The 26,666-nt window shown below is 35.7% G+C and overlaps 1 protein-coding gene and 1 long non-coding RNA gene across 3 annotated transcripts; one reads left to right on the top strand and one right to left on the bottom strand.

Moving 5' to 3' along the window:
* Positions 1 to 4,093: 4,093 nt before the first annotated feature.
* LOC113078273 (neuronal calcium sensor 1-like) lies at positions 4,094 to 24,936 on the bottom strand (the record flags this gene model as incomplete). The annotated part of the gene is made up of 8 exons (XM_026250602.1): positions 4,094 to 5,055; positions 5,497 to 5,601; positions 6,623 to 6,700; positions 6,809 to 6,897; positions 8,556 to 8,634; positions 12,255 to 12,393; positions 23,682 to 23,706; positions 24,879 to 24,936. Coding segments are annotated over 7 exons (567 nt in total), but the record flags the coding sequence as incomplete, so codon positions are not given.
* LOC113078272 (uncharacterized) lies at positions 12,966 to 16,459 on the top strand. Of its 2 annotated transcripts, none has more exons than XR_003281475.1 (6): positions 12,966 to 13,171; positions 13,949 to 13,997; positions 14,476 to 14,623; positions 14,712 to 14,847; positions 15,139 to 15,266; positions 16,084 to 16,459. It is a non-coding gene; the product is annotated as an uncharacterized LOC113078272 (long non-coding RNA). The 2 variants fall into 2 exon arrangements; XR_003281476.1 differs by having other exon boundaries at positions 14,479 to 14,623.
* Positions 24,937 to 26,666: the final 1,730 nt, after the last annotated feature.

Below are 26,666 nucleotides of genomic sequence, written 5' to 3' on the forward strand. Positions count from 1 at the left end.
CTGTTTTTTTTTTTTTTTTTTTTGTATGTATGTAACTTGACCCGACTGTGACTCCAACCCCATCCCACACGGCCTGCTCCAGTTTATCAGGGAGCTACTCGAGAAACCCTGCCAACTGCCATGAGAGAGATGGAACTACTGTATAACACTGTATATTGTTGTGCCCATCTTCTACATCACAATAACAAAGTCTGACAGGCAGCTCTACAACAAAACATATGATGTTTATCAGCATTAGTGTTGCTCAGCGCTTATGCAATTACTTTCTAACACTACTTTGTTGACACTATAATGTAAAAGTGTGACTGGAGGAACTGATGGCACTGTGGGGCAAGTTGTCTTTGTTCACTCAAGTAAATAGCCTATTTCTGAGGTTTCATTCTTGGAAGTCAATGAGTGGACACATACCTGAAAGTCTTGGCTAAAATGAAAGAGCTTTCACTGTTATTTCAATGGTTATACAGTTTATGATCTCTTTGTTCAACAGACATTGAAAAAAACAAATTAACCTATAGCCTACTATTAAAACAGCTTATTATAGGGTTGTAACCTACATTTAAACATTCAAACAAATATGTTTTTAATTAAATAACTTAATAACAACTCATTTTAAATAATATTACAATTAATCAGTTGATTACATTATAAATATACATTTGTGGCATTTATGAAAATTACTCTTGTCCTAAAAACATTCAAACTTTTAGTTAAAATAATCGACTTGTTCAGAATCAATGCCAGTGTGGTTTTACTGAGCTCACAATAAAACCATGTTCCATTCCATTGTGGAGTTTGAGGACAGAATGCATGAAAGTTATTCTAATTTACAAGCATTTTGAAACTAACATACAAAACCAATAATAGAGAAAACATGCACTCGTATTACTAGACCCAAACAGAACAGATACTAAAACACAGCCCCAACCTTTCTTACATTCTTCTTGGGAGGAATATTTAGTGCATGGATAGGGTTGAAATAATTTTAGGTTTATTAATAGAGTGAGTTTATACTCAGCTGCCACACAGCTAATAATATACATGCTGTTCTCTGGACTCGGTTTAACGTGTGGCATAAATGACAAGGCTCCGGGTAGAGGCATCCCAGATGCTTTCTGAAAGGGAAGACTCCGGATACGCCTCAACCCCTTTGTATATCCGGATGAATTATGCTGCTATCAGTAACTCTCAGATACATCAATCAATCCTCACGTAGCTTTTGGTCATGATGACATTTAATGTTGCTTTAACTTGATAGCGATGCAGCAAATGCTGTCAAGTTGATAATAGAACATTACAAAAACGGAAGGAAAGGAGGTCTTTGAGGATGTCAATGACCCAGTAACCTCAAAAAAAATAGCATTCAGTACTATTTACATTGTAGCCTTTAGATTCTTCTGGAAGGACACCAAGCATACATATGATAGGCTTTATGATGGTTAACAGAGGTTGTTTCTGTGATAATTTGATCTAAAACCAACAAGAAATTTGCTCTCATGTCAGTACATGGTTGGTCAACTGATCAAGACGCACCCAAATAGCCTTGCCAAATAACACAATGCCATTCAAAGACATTGAACTTAGGAAATGATTTCATCTTCAGCACAGGCATATAGTTATGTTTGGTCATTGCAGAAGTCTTGACTAGCACTGTTTAAAATAAAGGGTTTAAAGGTTTTTTTTTTTTTTTTTTTTTTTTTTGGTTATATTTTTTATTTGGTTATATTTTTTTTTTATATATATATACCAAAAAAAAAGATTAAATTTTTTTTTTTTTTTTTTGCAGTATGGTTATAGAAGAACCCTTTTGGATTCCCCAAAGAATCTGTCAGTGAACTGTTTTTAACAGAACCATTTTTTTTTCTCAGTATAAGGGCATTTTAACTCTACTTTAACTATAAGGTACTTTTGTGCAATGGAAACGTTATGTAGATGTTAAAGGTTCTTCAAGGAACTACAGGTGCCAATAAAGAACCTTTATTTTTAAAGGGATAGCTCACCCAAAAAATGGAAATTATGTCATTCATTATGTCACTCAAGTTGCTCCAAACTGTACGAGTTTCTTTTTTTGAACACAAACTGAAGAATGTTGGTAACAAAACATTTACTGGTAGCCAGTGACTTCCATAGTATTTCCATAGTCATTATTTTGTTCAATTGCTTCTTCAAAAAGAAGATATTTTGAGAAATATCCCACTTTTTAAAGTCTGAACAGTCAACAGGATCCAGTGTAGTACTGTTGTTTCAGAGTTTCATTATACTGTACTGGAAAAGTTGAAATATTCTTCAAAATCTCTTTTTGTGTGTGTTCCACTGAAGAAAGAAAGTCGGCTTTGGAATGATATGATGGTGAGCGAATGCTGAATTCTGGGTGAACTATCCCTTAACATAACAGTCATGGAAACATTTTAAACCGAAAGCAACATGTTAATGAAAATGTTCCTATTTCCGTATCAGTTTACCGTTAGAAAAACAGTGCATCTGTTAAAATGAAATACTCTTAACATGCTGTTTGCCTGCATCCTTCCAAGTCTTCTAATTTTTCCAAACAGCCGGTTCATCACCCGCTGCACTTAACAACATGGGATAAATAATCCAGACCTCACTGCAAAAACCATGTTTATGACCCTTCATGTAACAATTCGTGCCTGTGCGAAACATTCCTCTCCTCCTCTATTCACTGTTATTCTCTAGCTGTCCCGTGTGACTAGGGTGTGAAGTCTGTTTTGTTTTAGTGCTGGATCGGGAAACTAAGCCTGCGAGCTGAGCGTGGGGTCTGTATTACTTTAGTCAGCGAGAACCCTTTTAGTTCTTGCTGAATCAGAAGCCCCAGATGTCGTGTTGACTGGGCCACCAGCCTTGAGTACCACATAATGAAACAGAAGACGTGCCATAGACGCACAATGAGAGCTCCATTACTGCAGGGCTAGACATGAACTTTCAAGAGGCAGCAACAAGCCATCACAAGACCCGGCTGATACCTAAAACCCTTGTGTGCCTTCATGAACTGTTGCAAGGTTACAGTACACCCAAAAAAAAAAAAAAAAAAAACTTTTCAGTCAAATTTGAAATGATACCATATTTTGGGTTTTTTATGACAAGGAGAGATGACTGATTATATTTGTTTGACATAAATATGTAATTTAATGTTTCCCCTATTTTTTCTCTCATTATTTCTTAAAAGCAACAATCAGTAATAATATTACATCTTAATAGATTCTTTTTCACAGTAATTCTTTACATTTAATATATTAAATTGTTTATATACTGTATATATGTATATATATATATATATATATATATATATATATATATATATATATATATATATATATATACACACATTAAAACATTTTAAATACATTATATGTACATATATACAGATATTTCTTGCTCACCAATGTGGCTTTTATTTGATGAAAAGTACAATAAGCATAAAATTAAAAATAACTGTCCATTTGATTGTATTTTAAATTGTAATTTATTCTTAAAATGGCAAAGCTAAATTTGAAGTGTCACATGATCCTGCAGAAATCATCCTGATTTGCTGCACAACAAAAACATTTATTCTTGTAAAGAATGTTGAAGACAGTTGTGCCGCTTAATATTTTGTAAATTACTTTATGAATATAGTGTATTATACAGCAGAATTGAATTGTACTTTATAATTGTCATTACTTGCACTTCTTATCAATTTAATGCATTCTTGCTGAATACAAATATTTGTTAAAAAAATCTTAACGCTCTTGTGGTTCTCTGAAAAGGGCACACATGGAGAGTGAGACATCTATTTTATATGTTTTTTTATGGGTGAATTTGATTTATGTTCCTTTAGGGTGACACAATCGATTACTTCAGGGATTCATTGACCACAGTGAATTGTTTTGAAAGCGTGCCAGCGAATCCATTGTGCTGATGGAATACAAGGTCTGTGAGCCTGTGGAACACTGTCCTATTATGAGCACAGCAGTTCTACACATAGCACACAGTGATGAAAATGGAAGCAGCCATTGTTGAAATATCAAGAGGAGACACATCAGATATTAAAACCTCCATCTTACTTACCGACGAGAAAATAACATTAGAGGCAATTATGCAGTGACTCAAATTTAATCATCAGCCAGAGAGCGACTGATAAAGCATGAGACCCACTCAAACCTACCCAGCACATACCCAATTACTTTCTTTGAGAGGAGTGTCATGGTTCAAGTCTATGACTTTAGTTTGACAGGAAAATGACACAGGAAAAGACAAAGGCAGAGGTGTAGTTGAAGTTAGCAGATGGTAGACTGATTGTTTCTTCATTACAAAGGTACTTACATCAGTTTCGAGGTGCAACTGTTCAGTGATAACATTGTAGCATGTTGCTTGGTTACTGTGCCTTATTTCAAAAGTAGCTTGAGGACTCTGCAGTGACTTTTGCCAGCAATGAATGGGCAGCGCACTCTTCACAATGGGAGCTGTCTTCCGCAAATATAATAAATTAATTCACATTCAAAGTTCCAAAGAAAAAGCAAAACAGGATTACAGTCTTTCATTCCAAGAGGCTGTTAGAAATGTTCAGGCTTGTAACAGCTGCGATGGATATACTTTAAAGTAAACAAGAAATAAATAAAATACCAACAGTCTCTTAAATTATATATGAGGCGCACATCCACAATATCCCAGCAAAGTATGATTAAAAAATATGAAATGTTTACACATATTTACATTTCTAATTTACTGTAGGTTCTCCAGCATGCTTTTCTTTAACAATCAGTGCCATCCATTTACTCTCAAGTATGTTTATTCGGCAGAAAACAAGCACTGGTGGAGTTCCAATGGGATCCTGCAGTTTAGCATTCACACACACACACACGCACACACACACGCACACTCACACGCACACACGCACAAGTTGTTTTTTTCTGTCATTGCTGGATGAAATGTGATTTGCTTGTGGTGAGACTTCTCAGTCTCCAGAAGTGTCCAAGTGTCCAGAATGAGAGATCAAACAACAAAGACTCATCTTCTTGAATGGCATTGTGGGACGGCACCGCACTGGATCCTTTGACGTACCTGTACAACAACCATAAGATTTTTTTTTAATTTTATTTAAAGGGATAGTTCATAAAAAAAGAATAATAATGAATTCTAGTTTTTAATTAAATCACCCTCATTTTGTTCTAAACCCCCAAGACCTTCTTTTATCTTTGGTATACAAATTAAGATATTTCTGATGAAATCCGAGAACTTTCTGAGACCTACCACATTCAAGACCCAGAAAGGTAGTAAGAACATTGTTAAAATACTCCATGTGACATCAGTGGTTTAACTTTCATTTTATGAAGCTACGATAAAAGTGCGCAAATAAAAATAAAGACTTCATTCAACAATGAACGGGTCTTGAATGTGGTAGCTGTGTTGCTGTCTATGGAAGGTCAGAAAGCTCTCGTATTTCTCGTATTGGATTGTATCCCTTAAAATGTAGAATATACTTTTCTATTTAGCACAACATACCTTTTACTATACGAGGCCATCATAGAGTGACAGAGCTTGGACAATAGAGGGATCTGCCTTTGATCCCTCCTGGAACTCCTGCAGGGTCAGCTTCCCATCAGCATTCTGGGTAAACAAACAAACACTGTTTAGAATCACAACCGTCTCAAATGCCGAGTACAAACAACAATGTATTATTTTAAGGTCGTTTGTGGTTTTATGCGAATGCATGACACTTCAAACGAATGTGGAATAGACACTAAGGTTACATCAGTTTACAAACTGGAGGATACTAAAAAAACAGCCATGAGGATTTTCAATTATGCATGAGGAGAACACTCTCCCACTTTTAAGATGCTCCACGTGCCCAGCAGGGGGCGAGTGCTAGCAGTCTGATCCAATGAAGAAACATTCACAACAGAGTAGGCGATGAAAACGTTTCTTTCACCTTATGTGGCTCAGTGTGGTACTTGAAGAAGCACTAAGTCCTTAAAATAACCCCGCTGGTTCCTCATTGGGTGCAGTTCTTATCTGAGATTGCTACAGTATTGGAAAGCATTCCATCTCTGTCAACATTCCCAAACAAGTCCTGATCTCATCTTTCAGGGCTTGAAGAGGGCTTGAGTGGGCATTAATGCTAGGCTCCAATGTTAGTAGTAGCGCATGCCAAAATGGCGTTTATAGACCCGAGGGCAGCGTTAGTGACGCTAGCTTTACCACAGATATGAGCTCTTATTTCCTACTCTATCCTTAATCTGCACTGGATTGATGATGAGAATGTGGTTAGTAAATTGTATCAGAGCTATAAATGAGTGACTTTTTTGATGGTTTTAGTGATGGTTGATCGATAATCATTACTGTTGAGTTTGGACTGCAAAAAAATCCTTAGGTTTTTAGGAATATTCCACCGATAAATGACAATTCTGTCATTATTAATTCACCCTCATGTCATTACAAATCTGTGCACATTTCTTTCTTTTCCAAAACCAAGAAAATATATAGTCTTTAGTCTGCTTAGGTGATTTATTATAAAATAAATCCACTAATTGAATAAAATAAACAGCCCTCTGCATAATAACACTGGGTTTTGGTTTGGATTATTAACTGGTTCCGTGTGATTGGGGTCAAGAAGAAAGGACATCCGTACTTTATCCATCATGGCAAAAATGCGATCCACTCTCTTCTCCGGCGTGTTTTCTTCTTCTGGAAGGTCCACTGTGTTTCCCTTAAATAAAAAATGTAAGTAATGTTAAAGACATATGAAAGATTTTACTCATTAAATGAATGCCATATGTTCCTACTATAATTAGAGTTGAAATGAACGGTGACTTACCACCATCTGATAGATTGCATCTACGATATTGAGCATTTCCTCACGTGTGATATAGCCATCGTTATCAAGATCATAAAGCTTGAAGGCCCCTAAAGCGTGTAACAAGAAGTCATGGTGAGTGTGCAGAAATACTATGCTGCAAAAGGTTTTGTGTGAATGTGCAAGACTTCCGATTCATTAGCTGCTATAAGGAAATAATGCAAATCTTAACAAAGTGCAGTAAACAGTAAACAGTTTGCAATAGAAACCATTGTGTTTATAATTAAGATAATACATTAAAATAAGAAATACCAGTTTGAAATATCAAGCAGCAAAATAAGCTGTTTTGTGTGTGTCTCTGTGTGATATATGTATATATCATATATAATATATAATATAATATATAATAATTTTTTTAAATCATGAAAAAAAGCACCATCAGGCATCTCGGTAGACTGGGTTTAATATATTTTGATTATGTATTGAAATGCATTGTTAGCAGAGCAGATATGTAAGCACTACAGGGAATGATAGAGGCAGGATTGGGTGAAAAAGGCATGCTTTGTATAAGTCAAATCATTGCACTGCAATTACAGCAGTGAAGAGCGACTCTTTCATCTCGCCATCTATGGTTTTCTCTTCACTCCAGGACTCTAGGACGTCCCACCCAAACAGCCCCACTTCATTCTGCTCATCTCACACAGCAGAGTGCAAACACAGGTCAGTGCCTGGGGTGAAGAGTCAACAGAGAAAGAGGCGGTACGCGACCCGTATATGTAAAAGAGTCTGTTTAGTATCAGCAAGAAAATTGCTTTGCTTGTTATACGTTGAGGTCATTTTCAAATTTAATCAATTTGACAAAATACAGCTCCCCAAAAAATATTCAGACACTTAAAGCCTTAATGTATGAACTTTTGAGTATATGATAATAAAATATTAAACCATGTAAAATTTATTTGTAAGAAATACATATTAATGTGATATAATTATGTGTATGTATAAGTGCTGTCAAAAGTAAAAAAAAAATATATATATATACACACGTTTTTGTTTACATAATATATGTGTGTGTACTGTGTATATTTATTATGTCTATATAAATACACACACATACAGTATATATTTATGAAAAATATGTTACGCTTATATAAATATAATATGTAAACAGAAATTTTAATTTTGGATGCAATTAATCGCAACAGCTCTAGATGTGTGTGTGTGTGTGTGTGTGTGTGTGTGTGTGTGTGTGTGTGTGTGTGTATATACATATATATATGTGTGTGTGTGTGTGTGAGTCTGGACCACAAAACCAGTCATAAGTATCACGGTTATATTTGTAGCAACAGCCAACAATACATTGTATGGTTCAAAACTATTTATTTTTCTCTTATGCCAAAAATCATTAAAATATTTTGTAATTTTCCTATTGTAAATTTAATAGAGCTTAATTTTTGGTTAGTAATATGCATTGCTAAGAACTTCTTTTGGACAATTTTAAAGGCGATTTTCACAGTATTTAGATTTTTCTGCGCCCTCAAATTCCAGATTTTCAAATAGTTGTATCTCGGCCAAATACTGTCCTAACATATAAGATAACATATATATATATATGATGAAAAACATTGATTTTTAAATGTGACTTAAGTGTCATTGCTGGGATTTTGTATATTCAGAATGCTTACTGTTTTATGAAGCATCTCACAAAGGTACTTCTGTCTTTCACTGATTCTCACTTGAATGGGCTTTTATTAGACAAAAACTTGCTTACAGCGGAGCTTTTCATCCAAAGTCCCACGTGAGGTCACAGACAGGGCCTGAATGAACTCTGAGAACTCAATCCGTCCATCCTGTGAAAAAAAAAATATATATGTATGTTATTTCCCTTTTATTGTAATTAATTTATACAAACAGCCTACAAATACATTTTAACCGTAAAAGCTAACATTAGATCATACACTATTAAATGCTTTACATACGCTGTTAAATGCTTTAAAAACTAATTTTCATAGTTTTTTTTCATGATGTCTAATGTACTAACTAATTTTTAAGTATAGAACATTATTGTATTGTATACATTATTGTAACATTTTGTAATTACCATTACAAAATGCATTCCACTTCCAAATAACCAGCAGATACGTTATGACACATTTTATGATTTGTCTATTGAAACCTCTCTAGAACAAGAGAGGTAAATGAATGCACTTTCATGTTATTTAGTACACAGCTTTAAGATCTTCCAAAATATGTCTTGAAACCTCAGGGAGTGGAAACCCTCAGCTTGCTTGTTCAAACCTTACTTTATTGTGTGAATTTTATTATATTGACTATGCACTCTGTTTTCTGTCATCTTCACATCAGACCGAAGTGGTGGGCTTAAGGAACTTCTGAAGAGGCACTAACAATGACAGACAGCATTTAGTTCTGTGAATAAAATTATCCAATCAAAGCATTGTTCCACTGGCAAGCCTTCACATCCAGGTGACCCTGCCTGATTTGCAATTGTTTATTTTTGCAATGTGTTATTTCAGACTGAACTGTTCTTGAACTACAGAGTACAAATAGCATGTGAAAAAATAAAAAAAATAAAATAAAAACACTGCAATTATGCATGCCAGCAATTAGACTATATACTAAAGGCTCACTATAGACAATGAAAGATAAGGCTACAAAAAGTATTCACTACCATTGCACTTTCATAGATTTGTTTGTGCTATACCATGAAATCTGATATATTCAGCCACAAAAAAAAAAAAAAAATAAATAAATAAAAACATTTATATAATATTTATATAATTTCTTATCATTTCTATATATTAATAGAAAGAAAAACAGAAAACAATAAAACAAATTGTTTTATATTTCCTAATTCTAATAAATATTATATGTATTTTTTAATTACTACAATGTACTAAAGTAGCTTAAAGATACAATAAAATAATGTTCTCACTCACTGATGGAACAAGAATCAAATTCATGTTTACCTACTGAATTCCTCTGTATTCCATTCTCTTAATCCATTTTCCTTTCAACATTATGAGTTTTCCAGTTCCTGCTACACAATCTGCAGACTGAATCTAGCATGCAGTGTTAGGTTTCAGTCAAATACAGCCTTGAGGTTCAAAGGTTCAGTTCGGTGTCATCAAACCATAGAATCTCATTAAACCAAATTGTTGCATTTCCTATCTGCCTTGGGCAAACTCTAGGTGACTCAACTTTCTTGCCACCCTTCCTTATGAGTCACATTTGTGAGTGTATCTGCTTTCGCTGTCTCATGCAGCCTGTCATGAAGAACAACAACAACAGTTACTGTTACTGCCCTACAACACTTCCACTATTCAGAGCACTACCTTTTGGAGGACAGCCATTTATTTCATCTTTTATCTCACTTTTAATGATGGATTTCATTATGCTCAGAGATGTATTCCACAACATAAAACATTTCTTATATCCCTGCCTAGACTTGCATTTTAGATGATCTGCTTGAATGTTACATGGTCATAAGGGTGTTTCTTTGAAACCGCACATAGTGGGGATCAGGTCAAGTCAAGTTTATAAAGGTGCTGAGGTCTGGCTCATCATCATGACCCTATTAGCCCCTGCTGGCAGATGCTGAAAATACACGATGTTTAGTGCATTTAATGGATTTTACTTTTGTTTATACAATATACAAGCCTGTTTCCGCCACTGAATAAAAAATAAAACAAGTTAACTGCGACTTTTTGATCTCACATTTCAGACTTTTTTTCTTTACATCTCACAATTTCCTCAGAATTATCTGATATAAACTCACAATTGCAACTTAATAAGTCAGAATTGTGACAACATATCAGTATTTTTTTTTTTTTCTCCTCAGAACTGGATGTTATATCTTGCAATTCTGACTTTATTTCTCGCAATTTTGACTTTATAACTCACAATTCTGACTCTATAATTCATAACTGTATCTCACAATTTTGAGAAAGCCATGAAGTCAAAATTCTGAGAGAGAAAAAAAGTAAGAATTGCGAGATGTAAACTGAAAAAAAAAACTGATTTGTAAGATCAAAAGTCACAATTAACTATTTTATTCAGTTGTGGAAATATATATAACATACCGATTGTTCAGCAGTACTTTTCAGTTTTCAAAGTCGCGAGTTGTGATAATTACATGATCTAGGACCTTTATAATATGCTTCATTGTGCAGATTGAAAGCTTATTATAAGTATATTTGGTTTTCATCCGTGTTAAATTCAATATTGCGTCTAACCTGATTAAAGGTATAGTTTAACCTGAAATCTAAATTCTGTCATCATTTAACCTGTATGAGTTTCTTGCTTTGATTGAACATTAAAAAGAAGATATTTTGAAAAATACAGGTTAAAAAAACACAGTTGATCACCATCAACTGTTTGGTTACACACATTCTTCAAAATATCTTCTTTTATGTTCTGCAGAAGAAAGAAATTCATAAAGGTTTGGAACAACTTGAAGGTGAATAAATGATGACAGAATTGCCATGTTTGGGTGAAATACACATTTCACTATTTCCTTAGTTTATATATATATATATTTATTATATATATATATCTATTTATTTTTTTTCATAGCTGTAACAATCAAATGTGAAAAAGGATAACGCATATGCCATATCATAGAATAAGACTGGTAACTTGCAGGAACAGACTCATGCTGCTAATGGAGCACAAATTCAAGGAAGGCAGAGTTTGTGTCTCTTTGACCTCTGTTCTAGAGTCAGACTACAGAGTCTGTTCTGTAAGACATCCCTGCAGTTCCTTACAAGCCCACACTGATAACATCTCCAGAACACTGACCATGAGACGGTGACTGGAAAAGTGAATCAGAGGTGAAACGCACTGCAGTGGTACAGAGTACTAGAAAAGAGCAAACAAAGACCAAGACTAATGTCTCTCACTAACAGCGGTGCCTTTCAAAACCTATAAATAAACATAGGGACTAGTTCGACTGTGGGTGATCTCTGAAAGTGGTTTGGCTGCCAGACGACTCTTATCTGGCAGGGCTAACTGGCTCCTAATCACATTACAGATTGCATAGATAACAAATTGAGGCTATTTAATGAATAATTAATAACAGGAACAGAGCACAATTCACAAGAGAGTGAGAATAATTAACCTTTCACCTCCCATTCATATACATACGTGCTCTGTTACAAAACCTGAGGGCTCTCGCTGTTTGCTGTCTACATAGGCAGCATCCTAACAGTAAAGGAACCTTATAAGTGTCTGATATAGAATGTTCTATATAAAAAACTCAACGTGTAGGTACAAATATCTATGCATTGGAAACTTGATTTGCAATAGATTTAAATGACAAGAGTGATATATATATATATATAAAATCAAGGATCAATGACCTAGGTAAAGAACAGACAAATAGAAAGACAGAATGTCTCCATCCCTAAAGAAATTATTTTGTGCAAGACCCTAACAGTGATGTGCACTTCACCTTGTTCTCATCAAAAACATTGAAGACAAATGAGGCGAACTTGGTGGGGTCGCCGAAGGGGAAGAACTGTTTGTAGATCTTCTGGAAACCTGCAGCATCAAGCTGACCACTCGGGCAATCTTTTATGAAGCCCTTGTACCTGAAAGAGAGAAAAAACACTATCATTTCAAACAATGTCTTTGAAAAGTGGGCAAGATGTTACAGAAGACTGTCGAACAGTCTATGCTCATCTGTGAGCTCAGCACCTGACTGATCTCCATGCTAACAAAATAGGCTTATGTCTTTATACTCTGCCTCCTGCTTCATAAGATCTCTGAAGTCTGTTCTCTTTCTGACAGTTAGAAATAATTTATAGCTAGATCTGTCAGCTTCCTGAACCCTGCTGTGACTTGAGAATGACATGAAACAAGAATGAAACTTTCACTAAACTACAGGTAGCAACTGATGTCTCCTGTCTACTCTACCCTGCTGGTCAAACCTTCTCATCAGAAAAAGCTTTCAAGTTTTCTTTTCCTTATTCCAATAAAAAATAATTAAACACTTCATTTAGTTTCAGCATGTGTTTTATGCGGCAAGGATGCATTAAATTGATCAAAATGACAGTCAAGACATTCCTAATGTTACACACTAAAAAATCCTGGGTTATTTTTTGTACCCAAGTGCTGGGTTGAGCCATTTGGGTAAATTTTTTGGGTTATTTTCTCAGTCTTGGGTAGTTCTATGTAACCCAACCGCTGGGTTATTTTCTGGGTCGTTTTCACTGAGAGCTGAATCAATGCACCCCCTCCCCCACTCGGACGCAATAACCCAGCTCATTGGGTCAAATCAACTCCGCGCAGGATCAGCGCAGCGCGGGCTGACTGAATTCGAGGTGGAGGTGGATGCCACACACACGCTGTAATATTTGGAGAAATAAGGTGCGTATCAATATATTTATACATTTGACATGTATTTTTAAACATATTTACACACATAACATAATAATGAGCGAACGAGCGATAAAAAGGCAAAGAAATGTGCGACAACAGTCACGTTTACATGACATTAAATGCACCGCCAGATTCGCTCGTTTTGGTTTGCTGGTAATGCCTGCTGGATAGTAAATACGTTTTCTTCAGTTTTTATGTGTTAAACGACCCTTTTGTCAAAGTCTTACGTTTCTTCTTAACTGTTAAATGACATAATTTACTTCAAAGTCCATTAAGTCAATTAATTTCAATGCCACGAGATCAATGTGATGTAAACGTGCATTCCTTGACTTGCCCATCCCCCATCTTACTGCATGCAGTGCTAAGCCAAAACAACCCAATTTTTGGGTCATCTGTCGCGGGCATATTTTGGATCGTTACAGGAGAAAATATTTTAAAAACAAACTGACTTCAGCCTTTTTTTCTGGTGAAATAAAGGTTTGTATTGGTCTTTTTATCATTGAATCGTTACAGATTGGCAAAAATGTCCCATTCTGATTTTAAATGATCACTTAACGTTATATGATAGATCATAAAGCATCCTGCATTTGCGAGCACCAGAGATAACGTTACCTATTTTTTTTCTGTCTGATGCGTTTCGGTTTTTTTTTTTTACAATAAAAATACATTTCTAATCATTTATTCATTTAATAAATGTATTATTATTTGAAATCCAGGTAAGTGTCAATTAATCTTGGACTAAAATATATTGTTTTTTCCCCTCAGACCTGCTCTTGACTGTCCGTGGTGGCAAATCCACAGCCTTTAGCTGGAGGTGACACTTTTATCTCATCTAATTTGAATGATTGCCATACATTGATCATAATAAAATGACCATAAACCATAAAAAAAACAGCTGTTACTATTATTAAAAAGATCCGGTAACGTTATTGTGGTTATACCCGTTTAGTTAAAGGGTTAACGTTACTTCACCCAATAATCAAAATTATGTCATTAATAAGTCACCCTCATGTTGTTCCAAACCCGTGAGACCGTGAAACTGTCTTCCGAAGATGAACGGAGGTCTTACTGGTTTGGAACGACTTGTGAGCAAATTATGAGCAAAGTGAAATGTTAAGCAGTATAATTCAGGAATCAGTTTGCATGGAGTTTAGAAACATCCAGGATTTACTAGTTAAAGTGTTGAAAAGCTCTGAAGAGTATTTCTGTTTTTATGGAAACTAATCCTTTTACATGTAAAAAATGTTCATAAGCCTCTATTTGATTAACAGCATTGCTATTTCTTTGTCCAGTAGAATCAACCGTATCTGAAGAGAGAGCTGAGGAAATTAAACAATGGCTGAGAAACAACACACAGCCCATCAGCCAGGTGGAACAGTACATCTGAAAAATATGTTTGAGGTCCTCCATGAGTTTCCTCGGCTAACTACCTCAGGCATGGTATGTTTACATAATGTCTTTGTCATATGGTAACATGAGTTATATTAAGTCTTTTTTGAGAAGTTTTTTTTGTTATTTTTGCTTTTAGATTGCACAGGACTTTCACATTTTACATTAAGATGAAGCCCCAAAACTGTTTGAAAAATGGCTGGTATACTGACAGGATCTTGCTTTTTGTGAGCGAGAAGCAAAGCTTTCATGTACAGCTGAAGAAATGACAGAAGGTTAAAATGTTTCTACAATATTTTGATATTATGGGCCAGATTTACTAATAGCTTTCACCATAGTACTGTCAGGATTACTATAGAAATGCAGTGATGAAAAAAATCTGTGTTTTTTTTTATTTGCATATTGTCAGTGGATCAACAGCACAACTTTACACTTCAGTCTACACTTTTATGGGATTTTGGACTCACGCTAATTTGACCTGTTTAGTAAATCTGGCCTTATATTCTCAATGACAACCTGCTACTGTTTTTACTAGTGTTGATGAATGTAATATTATTTTCCTACAGATGCAAAGGGAAATCTTGCACTAAAGCTATTACCTGTTTTGCTTCTACCTCCACCCTACAAATTTGGCAGAAAAACAGTCCGACCCAGCATTGATGAAAGCAAAAAAGCTTTCATTGACATTCAGCCTGTAAGTACGACTTTACAGAAATTTACTTCAATCATTTAATGACTTCACCAGGTTGAATACACTACCATTCAAAAGTTTGGGATCGGTATGATTTTTTAAATGTTTTAAAATTAAGTCTCTTCTGCTTACAAAGGCATTTATTTGATCCAAATACAGCAAAAATAGTAATGTTGTGAAATATTGTTACAATAAATTAATATTTGCTATTTGAATATATTAAGAACATTTTTTTTTGTGATCAAAGCTGAATGTCCAACATCGTTATTCCAGTCTTATATATAGTAACATGTTGACAAGATATGCTCCATAAGAACTTTGTAATTTAATTTATAATGTATCTTGGATAAATAAGTCTGAGCTCACAATTTTTTTTTCTGTAGATAATTTTCATTACTAAAACATCTTACTGGCAAATTTCTAGTGTCCTAGCTATAATTAATTTTACTAGACAGATAAAAAAAAAGTCTTTTTTTTTTCAGTTTCACACTCTAGCAAGTTAAGGTCTTTTGCTTTTGTAGGGCAGAATATTAAATGTAGAAATTAAAGTAAAATTAAAGTATTTCAAGTGTTACCAAAACTCTTTTGACTTGCTTAGCATCCCTGTCAGTGGCTCTGTCAAAGTGGGCCAGATCAAGCTGTAATAATTTTCAGGTATTTTGCCTCATCCAAAGCTCTGCCTATACAAGACCTATTGTTTCTAAAGACTGCTTGATTGAATAAACAGTTTCGAATGAATCCCCAACCCACCACCCATACCCACACCCCTGACACTCCCATTCTGTTTCACCTTTATTCATTTGCATTATCTGTCCTTTAGGTTGGAACAAATATGGTGGAGTACCTCCAGCAGGCTGAAGCATCAAGACCTTACCCATATGTCCTGTAACTTGAAAATGGACACATTGCGTCGCGGGCATTTGTCATCCTCGCAGGAGAAGCTTTGGAACAAAGAACTATTGTTTAAGGGGAAGTCATGGCCTAATGGTTAGAGAGTTGGACTCGCAATTTAAGGGTTGTGTGTTCGAGTCTCGGGCCGACAGGAATTGTAGGTGAGAGGAGTGAATGTATAGTGCTCTCTTCCACCCTCAATACCACGACTTAGGTGCCCTTGAGCAAGGCATCGAACCCCCAACTGCTCCCCGGGTGCCGCAGCACAAATGGCTGCCCACTGCTCCGGGTGTGTGTTCACAGTGTGTGTGTGTGTTCACTGCTCTGTGTGTGTGCACTTCGGATGGGTTAAATGCAGAGCGTGAATTCTGAGTATGGGTCACCATACTTGGCTGAATGTCACATCACTTTCACTTCACTTCATTGGGACAGTAAATGTATGTTTCAAATCGTTTTATGTTTTTGATGTAAACTAACCGAAACATTGTTTCTATATTAGGGAGTTTATTCATAATATTTTTGAGTTGGAGGGAAGTGAATCCCCAACAGTGAATTTTTTGCAATGGGCACTACATTCTTGCAAGTAGATTATAAGAGGTTCTTTGAACAAACAGTGGTTCAAGAACACGAAGTAGTATTTTAGTTTAAGTTTTATTTGCACATGAGATTTTTGTTCTGTTTTTTTTTGTATAAACAACTGTTTTATTGCTTGAGGAAGAGTATTACTTTATGCGTACTGATTATCAATTACATTTTTATGTAGAAATCTTTTACTGCCAATACGTTGTATTTCATAGATTTATTTTTGTGTTCATTTTGTAGACTTAAAACAACAGGTCCATAATGTAGACTTAAAACAAATGTGCTTTGTAACAAACAGTTCTTGAGGTAAAGTATTTTAGTTTTAATTTCAGGTGCATATGGATTATTTAAAAATAAGTATTTATTTGTATATTTAAAAAAAACCTTGAGGTTTTTTGGAGTTCATGAATTTCATGAGCATATGGATTAAAAATAATATGAATTATTTTTTAAATGCATAAAAAAGTGTAATTACAAAGTGTAATATGCTGAAAGAAAAATAAAGATAATACAATGTTGTCCTGTTTGTTTATTATGTGGTATATTTAATGTTAAAAGGAATAAAAATTCCTTTGAAAATATAACCCATTTATGAAATCAAATTAACCCATTATTTTTGTAAAAATAACCAATTTTTGGGTAGAAAAAACAACCCATTTGCTGGGTTAAAATTAATAACCCAACTTCTTGGGTTAGTTTAACCCCATATGGGTTCTGTCCTATATTTACCCAGCAGTTGTGTTAAAAACAACCCAATTTGGGTTGTTTTTAACCCAGTGTTTTTTAGAGTGTACAAACGATTTCAAAGAAATACATTTTCCATGTTTCAGCACTGATAATAATAATAAATATTTCTGGAGCATTAAATTGTCTTCTTGATTTCTGAAGGACCATGTAGTAAATTCTGAAAATTCAGCTTTAACATCAAGGGATAAGGAATAAATTACATTTTAAACTATATTCAAATATAAAACAGTTATTTTAAATTCTAATAATTGTCCATAATATCACAGATTATTATAAATATATTCCTTTTTTATTATATAGTACATATTGCCTTGGTAAGCATAAGATACATTAAAAACATAAAAAAAATACTTAAAAACCAACCACACTATTGAACAATATAATATAATATAATATAGTATAATATAATATAATATAACAAACAGCAACAGCAACATTGTCAAACTTAAATACTGCATTAAATTTATATCAACTAATGTCAACTTCACCCAAGCAGACTATTAGTGCAGCTCAGTTTATCACAGAATGTGAATTCAGGCTGTTAGGTGACGTGAGCGTGAAGGGAAAGAGGGTCTATCAATATCTCAGCACAACACTCTCAGCTTTGACTCGCATGCTGAAACTCCTAATGGAGATTTATTGTGATTTAAGCTACCAAACTCTCACGACAGCCTCTCTCTTACTCAGTTTGTCTATTTTTCTCTCCCTTTCCTGATGATAAAGGGCAGGAACTTCCTCGCTTAAAGGAAAGAAGACTCCGCTAACATGAGGGACAGTAGAAGCGCAAGGTCATATCGGTTTGTTTGCATACCCCAATTTGGTTTGGAATGATCCCAATTTTGCCTTCAGTATGATGAGCAGACTCTGATACCTCAGAACTAATTCAGGACTTCAGATAACAGATATACATCCTTTAACAACAGAGGAAATTAAACTTGTCTATTCCCTGAAAACAAATGTTTGGGGTTTAAAAAAAAATTGATGCAACAGTTTACATCAATCTTTGTAAGTTTTAACTCTGTAACTTCATCCAACAAATTTCACTGAGCTAGTGTACGTTTGTAGCATAAATGTGTTTTTAAAGTCATCACTGCTCATAGGCAGCTAAGACTACCCAGAAAATCAATAAACAATCTAATGCTGGTTAAATGGGTTTTTTATTTTATTTTTATTTTTTTACTACCACGGATAGTTTTTTCCACCTCTATGCAAATAGCATAAAAATATGGTTCTGTCCATTGGTTGTTGATTTGATTGAGGCAGATCTGAACGCAGGTTTGTGGTCAATGATGGAAGGATATGGTTTAAGCAAATAAATGGTTAGAGAAGTCTTTTGTTGACATTTTGCATGGATGAATTGTTTATAAGATCACTAAGATGCATTTTAGGAAACAGGTAGACAATAGAAAACAGAATAGGCAAATTTCCAGACTGTTAAGTTCAAATAAGATTAAAAACATGCTTAATTAAACATTCAAAGGATATGCAAGTCTTAAACACACAGCCATTATCAGTAAGTTTACTCACTATTATGAATGGTTCGGCTGAGGATATGAGACTTTTTAAGTCCAGAAATGACGTGTACCAAAGAAGGATTTTATACACAACCATAAAACCAATCAAAGATATTTTCTGCCACATGCACACAAGTATCTCGCAGAGGGTCAGGAGTCTATATAACCTCCTGTAGCTTTATGACGCCATCCTCTGGCCACATGCGGAGCAATGCCAGCGGTGTAATGTCTCAGCAATTGCCCCATTACACCACACCAGTCAGGAGAAACAGTCAGTCAACTGAATGATTCACAAATCAGCTGGGCTATTTTTACAGCTCCAAGAAAAGAGAAAATGTTCTCTGTAAGTATGATTCATGCTTTATCCATTCATTGGCAAAGGTGGTAGGTGGTGGTGGTGGGGACTGTTACGCCCCATCAGGGAACTCTGAACAACGCTCTACTTCTCAACACACAGAATTCAAACTCTCCACAGCATTAAGCATGCACATAGTGAGCACAGAGCAAATGAGAAGGGTAACGGCATTTCGGTTTCAGCTAATCCGACTTGATTGCAGCTTAATTTGAGCACGCCACTGTTGTCAAAGCAACGCATGCTGTTTTTTGAAAGGCAAGGAACACAAAGCTCTCATACTTCAAATATGATGTGCATAAATGCAGCATGGTTTTAAGGAATGACATTTTTAATGTTCAGATTTCAAACGAAAACAAATTTGCCCCGTCAAAGCTGTTAAACATCAGCTTTCATTGAGATGTGATGATGAAGTGAAGGCATCTTTCATTGCAGTGTCTAAAGGGCACTTTCTAGAAATGCTGCTGCCTCGTTCTCTAATTACACGTTATTAAACTGTCCATACAAGTTCCTTATTCGACTACATCAGCCTACAATATCAGTTCAGTCAGTCTAGATCGCGGATGTGAAAATCAGTAATTAAACGTCATCCCTGCTGAAAAGACCAATGTTGATGGTCCAAGCAGGTTATTGATGGTTTAATGCTGGTCTAACTTGCAACATCAAATATGGTGACATGAAAGTCTGGTCATGTGACATGCAAGAACCAATGAGATATCATGTGAGTTGATGATGGTGGTTCATGTCACCATTTTTAATGTAGACTAGTTATTCTTTTGTTGATAACAAATAAATTTGGAATGCTTTATGTCCAAATAACTTTTAATATACAGATATATATAGTTATATATATTATTATTATATATATATTTATTTATTTTTTAATTTTTTTATTTTTTTCCTTTCTTTCTTTTTTTTGCAGAATAAATAATGTCATGCAGGTTTGTAACCACATGAGTCTGAAATAATGACATAATTTTTTTTTTTTTTTTGTGACCAATGTCTTTAAGAAAGAATGGTAGTGATACCAGCACCCAAAACAATGCTAGTCTCTTTGGCAGAGTTGGCCATTTGTTCCTGAATAAAATATCTTCTGTACACATCTTCTGTACATCTGAGAAAAAGGGATGATTGAATACTTAAGCGAGTTTACTCTTTTGAATGAATCATCGGAATGATTTGTTCACAAATTGAGCTAGTCATTTCACAGGAGGGGAAGATGAATGAAACGTGACTTAAAAATGTGACTTTGTTTAGCAAAACTCCTGACAAAAACCTCACCACCTTATGGCACTTTAGCTGTGCCCTCCATTAACAGGCACTTCAGTAGATTGCAGTATATTCAAATACAGACTTTCATTAAGGTGTCCAGAACACATGAGTCCATTAGCTCCTGCAGGGAAAGACAAATGACTAAATTAATCACTGAGATGTTTAATTGTTGCTCCCGGGGCTGTTGGTTAACCTGTGCAAAGCCATTAATTCAGCCTCCGCGCTGGTTACCCGCAATGCAATGTAGCTGGCTGATCAATGCCTATCAGCACATATAAAAACGGTCATTTATATGCATAAAGCAAGTGGAACTCTTGGTCAATGCTGGGGATTTCATTTCTGTATGTATTATCAGCGACAGAATGCCTAGGATAAGAGGACAATGAATTCTGTAGCCTATATGAAAGAGAATGCAATTCTGTCAGGCTTAAGTAATAGTTCTGTAATTCAGTTTGAGATTAGGGATTTTATTACATTGTAGGTCTGAGATTGAATAACAAAGATTAAAATTACAACCACACAAAAAAGATACAAGAATAGTACTCTCAGCCTCAGATTTGCCACCATAGTCCATTCACTGACCATCTGATGAATAAGGAAAATAACAAGCGATAACTGACTATAAGCAACTCCTGGAAGTAAACACACACCATTTCTGTCAATAAAATTGGAAATTAAGTTATTTTAAAGGGGGGGGGGGGTGAAATGCTCGTTTTCACTCAATATACTGTTAATCTCGAGTACCTATAGAGTAGTACTGCATCCTTCATAACTCCAAAAAGTCTTTAGTTTTATTATATTTATAAGTGAAAGATAGTCTGTACCATTTTTTCCCAGAAAAACAAGAGCGCCTGGAGTCGTGACGTGTAAAAAATCACGAGCGCGAGTAGGCTTTTGCGTTGAGAGCGTTTGGAAGCTGTGACATTACCGTGAGGAAAAAACCATCATCCAAAACAAACCATGGCTAACTTTCAGATTCAGCCGTATATTTATGATCCAGAATCAGATCCAGAGGCTGAAATTGAACAAGAGAAGCAGCAGCAACGACTACAGCAGGACGTCTCTATGTGGTATGTACTGAAACTGTATATATTTGCTTAGCGGTTTTGGAAAATGACTAAGTTCCACTTTATGTCGTCTTTTTTTTTTTTTTTTTTTTTAAGCTGTACATGTGGAAAGTGCAGTTTGATGACAACATCGCATGTTGTTTACTTGATGTTCTTACGCGTCGATAGCTAAGTTAACAACACAGAGATATTTGAAGCAGTTTTACTCACCGCCTGCGGTTCCAGCACACGATCGTGACCCTTTTTCGTTGGGATTGCATTATCCTTAAGAAATAAACGATGTGCAAATCCGGCGTCAAACTGGGCCTTGTTTGTAAAACAAGCATCTTCGAAATGCAGGGAAAAAAAAAACACTTGCACAACTCCGTTGATGCTCAGTAAAAATAAACTCCATCCACTGGTCCCTTAATGCTGTTTTTTTTTTGGTAATCTGTGCATTGTTGTCTTGCCCTGGCAACCAAAAACACACTTCTTTTTTTGTGACATTTCGCAACGCTCTCGGTCTGATCAGTGAATGTCTCGTCTATGCTCTGCTATATGGGAGCGCGCGCTCTTCCGGGGGGAGGTGCCCATAGGACCCATATAGGGATATTCCGCTCCATCTAACGTCACACAGAGCCATACTTGAAAAAAACTTTCCGAAACTTGTGACAAACCGGAAGAGGTATTTTTGGAACAGAAATACTCCTTCAAACGCACAACTTAATTTTTGAAACTTTGTCCATGTTTAGCATGGGAATCCAACTCTTTAACAGTGTAAAAAACTCAGTATGCATGAAATAGCATTTCACCCCCCCCCCTTTAAGAAGGCAACAGTAGTTTTAAGGACGAAGTTATCCATGAGCACAACTGTATAATCTATAGTTACAAGTAACTTGAATTTATTACCTTTTGACAGACAGAAATTATTATGAGAAAACATATACATGTTCTATTACTATTTAAAAACACAAACACTTGTTTCACGCCAACATGTTATTTTGCAATTATAAATGTCCAATGACCCCATCCCACAGTTCTTATTCCGAATAACCTTACACCATTTAAAGACTTTAAAGAAAGAAATGAATACTTTCATTCAGCAAGTAGGCATGCAAGTACCAGTAAACACATTCATAATATTTCAAAAGGTTTAAAAAAAAAATAACAAAATCCAGACATGAAAAGCATAACAGACTTACTGACCAGAAACTTCTGTATATAAATTGAAATTACGATAATATTTAAATTTAAATGCACACACGCTTCTGGCATTTGTGCACCACAAAGACACTGTGGTTAAAAACATGACAAAAAAACAACAGCTTTTTGCACCTTCATCTCTGTGTCATTTTAGTGACATCATTTCTCCACAGCAAGGATCCTCAAAGGAAAGATGGATACTAAAGAAGCAACAGTACAGGACTCTGACAGGCGGAGTAAATTCAAAAGGCACCTATAGCTCACGTCCCACTGCAGCCCCACATCTTTGTCCTTCCTCGCTGGTTTTATATCTACCAGCAGCGGCAGAAATGAGTCAACAGTTTAGCCTGGCAAACACCCAGGGACACACAGTGCCAGGACTGGACTGACCTTGGGCATGCCAGCTAAGGTGCCAGCGCTTGAACTCTGTGACATTGAATGAGGTGTGCCAAACAACACACTCCTCCTTGCTGACATTTGGGTACGTGAACGGAGAGATGGACTGTAACATTACTGTCAAATGTGTTTTTGTTTCAAGGGTAGACACTGAGATTTTTCCCCTGGGAAGCACGACTACAAAATGATGAGGACATGTAAAATGATGCTGTGTTGAGCGGCCAAAGCAGATGGAGGTATAAAAAGCATGGTGTGCCCAGTGTGCCAAAACAGACAACAGAGGGATGAGAGGAGGAGGATAAACACTGAGCAGAGGAATACGTGTAGAACTAGATAGAAAAATAGATAGAGTAGTATAAAGACAGAACAGATGGACGGACAGACGGACAGACAGACAGATAGATAAATAACTTACCATTGCTGAACTTCTTTCTCTGTAACTGTAGGGGGAAACAGGAACATAATAAATAAACTAATAAATTAAAGATGAAACAAAATATACATTTGTCTGTGCTACATTATCATTACATAATATCTGATTGCCTCTTGTGATTCAGCCTGTCCTCTAAAATGCACAATACCAACACTTTTTATGAACTCACTTGTAGGTCATTGACATTAATTTAACACTTAGCTAACACATCTATCCTAAGTGACTTGCAGAAGACTTATTAGACACTCTGTAGCCTCATACGCTTCATAAGAGGTAACAGGGCTAACAAAAAACAATGCAAACACAGAAGTGAGAGCCAGAAGACAATGAGTAGGCTGTGGTTCGTTGGTCAGCAGCATTTGGCGGAATACATAAGCTTGTGATTTACAAATGCAAAACAACAAATCCCCTGACATAATATCATATTACTCTCATCTCTGCATTCTGAGAGGCAGCTTTCACAGTTGGACCCCAAGAGTCCCTCCTCTAACAAACTTGAAGAGCATGGCTGCTCATCTATTCCTATGAGGAAAACTGCTTGAGATTTAAATGAGTACAGACGGAAAACAGCAGTTTTGCAATTTCAATTGAAAATACGTATGTATAAAGCATCTTATTTGGAATATACTAGGGAAATCAATTTATCAGAAATGCTATCTAATCTGTTGGCTCATTAGTCAAATCAATCATTAGATGCAGACAGGTTAATAAGCTTTTGATGCCATAATGAAGATGATTCAAGCCAATTTTGGTGAAATTCAGACAAACTGTCAAGGATGAACATAAAAAAAAGTAGAAGTCTTCACCGAAATTTTAGTTTTGGGATGCATTCGACTCAGCATGAGCCAAGGAATTTTTCTTCTAGACCTTACTATGAGTGCAAATTTGGCATATTGGTGGTGCCAGAGAGTTTGAAATTTGCTATGCCAGACACAGGATGTCAAATACAGCACAGCATGGGTTTAGTTTACATCTGCTGTAACTGGAAATCTTCATGTAAATAACAATTAACGTCTACTTCTGTCGTGTTTGACTAATGGCAGTTTGATTGGTTAGAGAATTCATCATTTGTTGATAATCATCATTAGTGAAATATGGCTGTTTGTGCAGTTAGTGGCTCAAGCCCATCACGGAAGCAAGAAAAGCTTTTGAAGATTTGAGTGGGCAATGTCTGTCTACCTTCATCCTGTCTCACTAAAACCTCCTTTGGGAATGCCGTGCTCCATTTGTGAGGAAAAGATGAAGAGAAAAGAGATTAAGACAGAAAAAAGTAAAGAGACTTGGACACCTAGCTTCTGGAAAGAAGGCAGAGTTATGAAACCTTATTGGCTATTCAAACAGGACACTGCTCTTAGATATATATATATATATATTACGGGAAGTAGTGGCCTAAGGGTTAGAGAGTATGACTCCTAAGGTTGTGGGTTCGAGTCTCGGGCTGGCAGTACCATGAACCCCCAACTGCTCCCCGGGCGCCGCAGCATAAATGGCTGCCCACTGTGTTCACGGTGTGTGTGTGTTCACTGCGGTGTGTGTGCACTTTGGATGGGTTAAATGCAGAGCATGAATTCCGAGTATGGGTCTCCATACTTGGCTGTAAAAAAAATAAAAATAAAAAGATATTATATACTGTTAACAATATGTAAATTCTGTATGCTAAGAACAATTGGATGACCTAATATTGGTTCAAATGTAAAGTATAGAGCTTAGTTCTAAATTGGCTAACTTCTACTGGATTTCCAGGATCTTAGAGTCCTTTTATGCTTCTACATGAACAACTAAACACTGGATATCTCTGAAAATAGCATATATAGGTTGCATATGCGGGTAAATATGAAAGCACCAAAACTGACACCACAGCCCTAATGATTTAGCATTGTTTTCAGATCACTTGAATTGCTTGTAGGAACTAAAAAGTTAAGACACATTCACCGGGAGCATCTTGGTAACTGGTGGTGAAGGGCACACTATTGAAATAACTGTGCTTATTAGTTTTAGATAAATCGAAATTGATCGTACTTCACAGAAATCTCAAACTGATTTTGTTATGTGTTTTAATGTAGACTGTATGCCATTATTTGCTTTATATCAATAGTCCTGCCTTACTCAGAAATGTTTATGAAGGTAACAAACTAAAATTATTTTCATAATTAAATAATGATTATTCATAAGTTTTTGTTGCAAAACAACGCAAAAAATGCAGAAATAATAGCATTGCAATTTTTTGGAAAAGCCACAGCCAACTCCATAAATTTGGCTGGCCATGATTAGAAATAAACTCAGCAAAACCCTGCTGGGATTGCTTCAGGCAACAAATGATGCATTCCTGCTGCCCTCAGAAAATCGACCAGATGGAGGGAATCTTTGTAGGATGTTACGCAAACATTGGACTCAAACATGCCTCGATGCTTTCCTATCTTTATGTTCTCTCTGAGAAGTCAACATTTTTCAGGTTCCTGACACAGTCAGTGTGTGCAGACCCCTCGTTTGTCACTATTAAACATTTGTATGTCTAATTACGTTTCACTAAATGGTCTGCTGAGAGGAAATTGTGTGAATTCATGCTAGCTTTTTGTTTTATACGAAAATGACTCCAACATCCCTCCTTCTCATTTTATGAATGACTCTGTAGCCAAGCTCTCTTTGTACTAAGACCAATAATCACTTTGGAAACCATACAGAAGCAAGATCTTTTCAGATTGCCTCCTCGCAAAGTCACAGGAAATCATTGTTGAGGTGGACTGTTCTAATGGGGGTAAACAAAGAGTTTGTATTTCAAGCTCTGAAAAAGAGATTTAGAAAAGCGTGACGGAGAAGGAAATGACTGGCCCCTTCAGACACCCTGTCACTATCACAATGGCTGTGAGCAATTAAAGGCACGGATCAAACGAACAATGGAAAATACTTTGCAAACCTGTGTGATTTACTGATTTACTGCAATGGAACATAAAAGGTAACCACCACCCT

The sequence above is a fragment of the Carassius auratus genome, unplaced genomic scaffold (assembly GCF_003368295.1).
Source record: "Carassius auratus strain Wakin unplaced genomic scaffold, ASM336829v1 scaf_tig00025089, whole genome shotgun sequence".
Taxonomy (NCBI): Eukaryota; Metazoa; Chordata; class Actinopteri; order Cypriniformes; family Cyprinidae; genus Carassius; species Carassius auratus.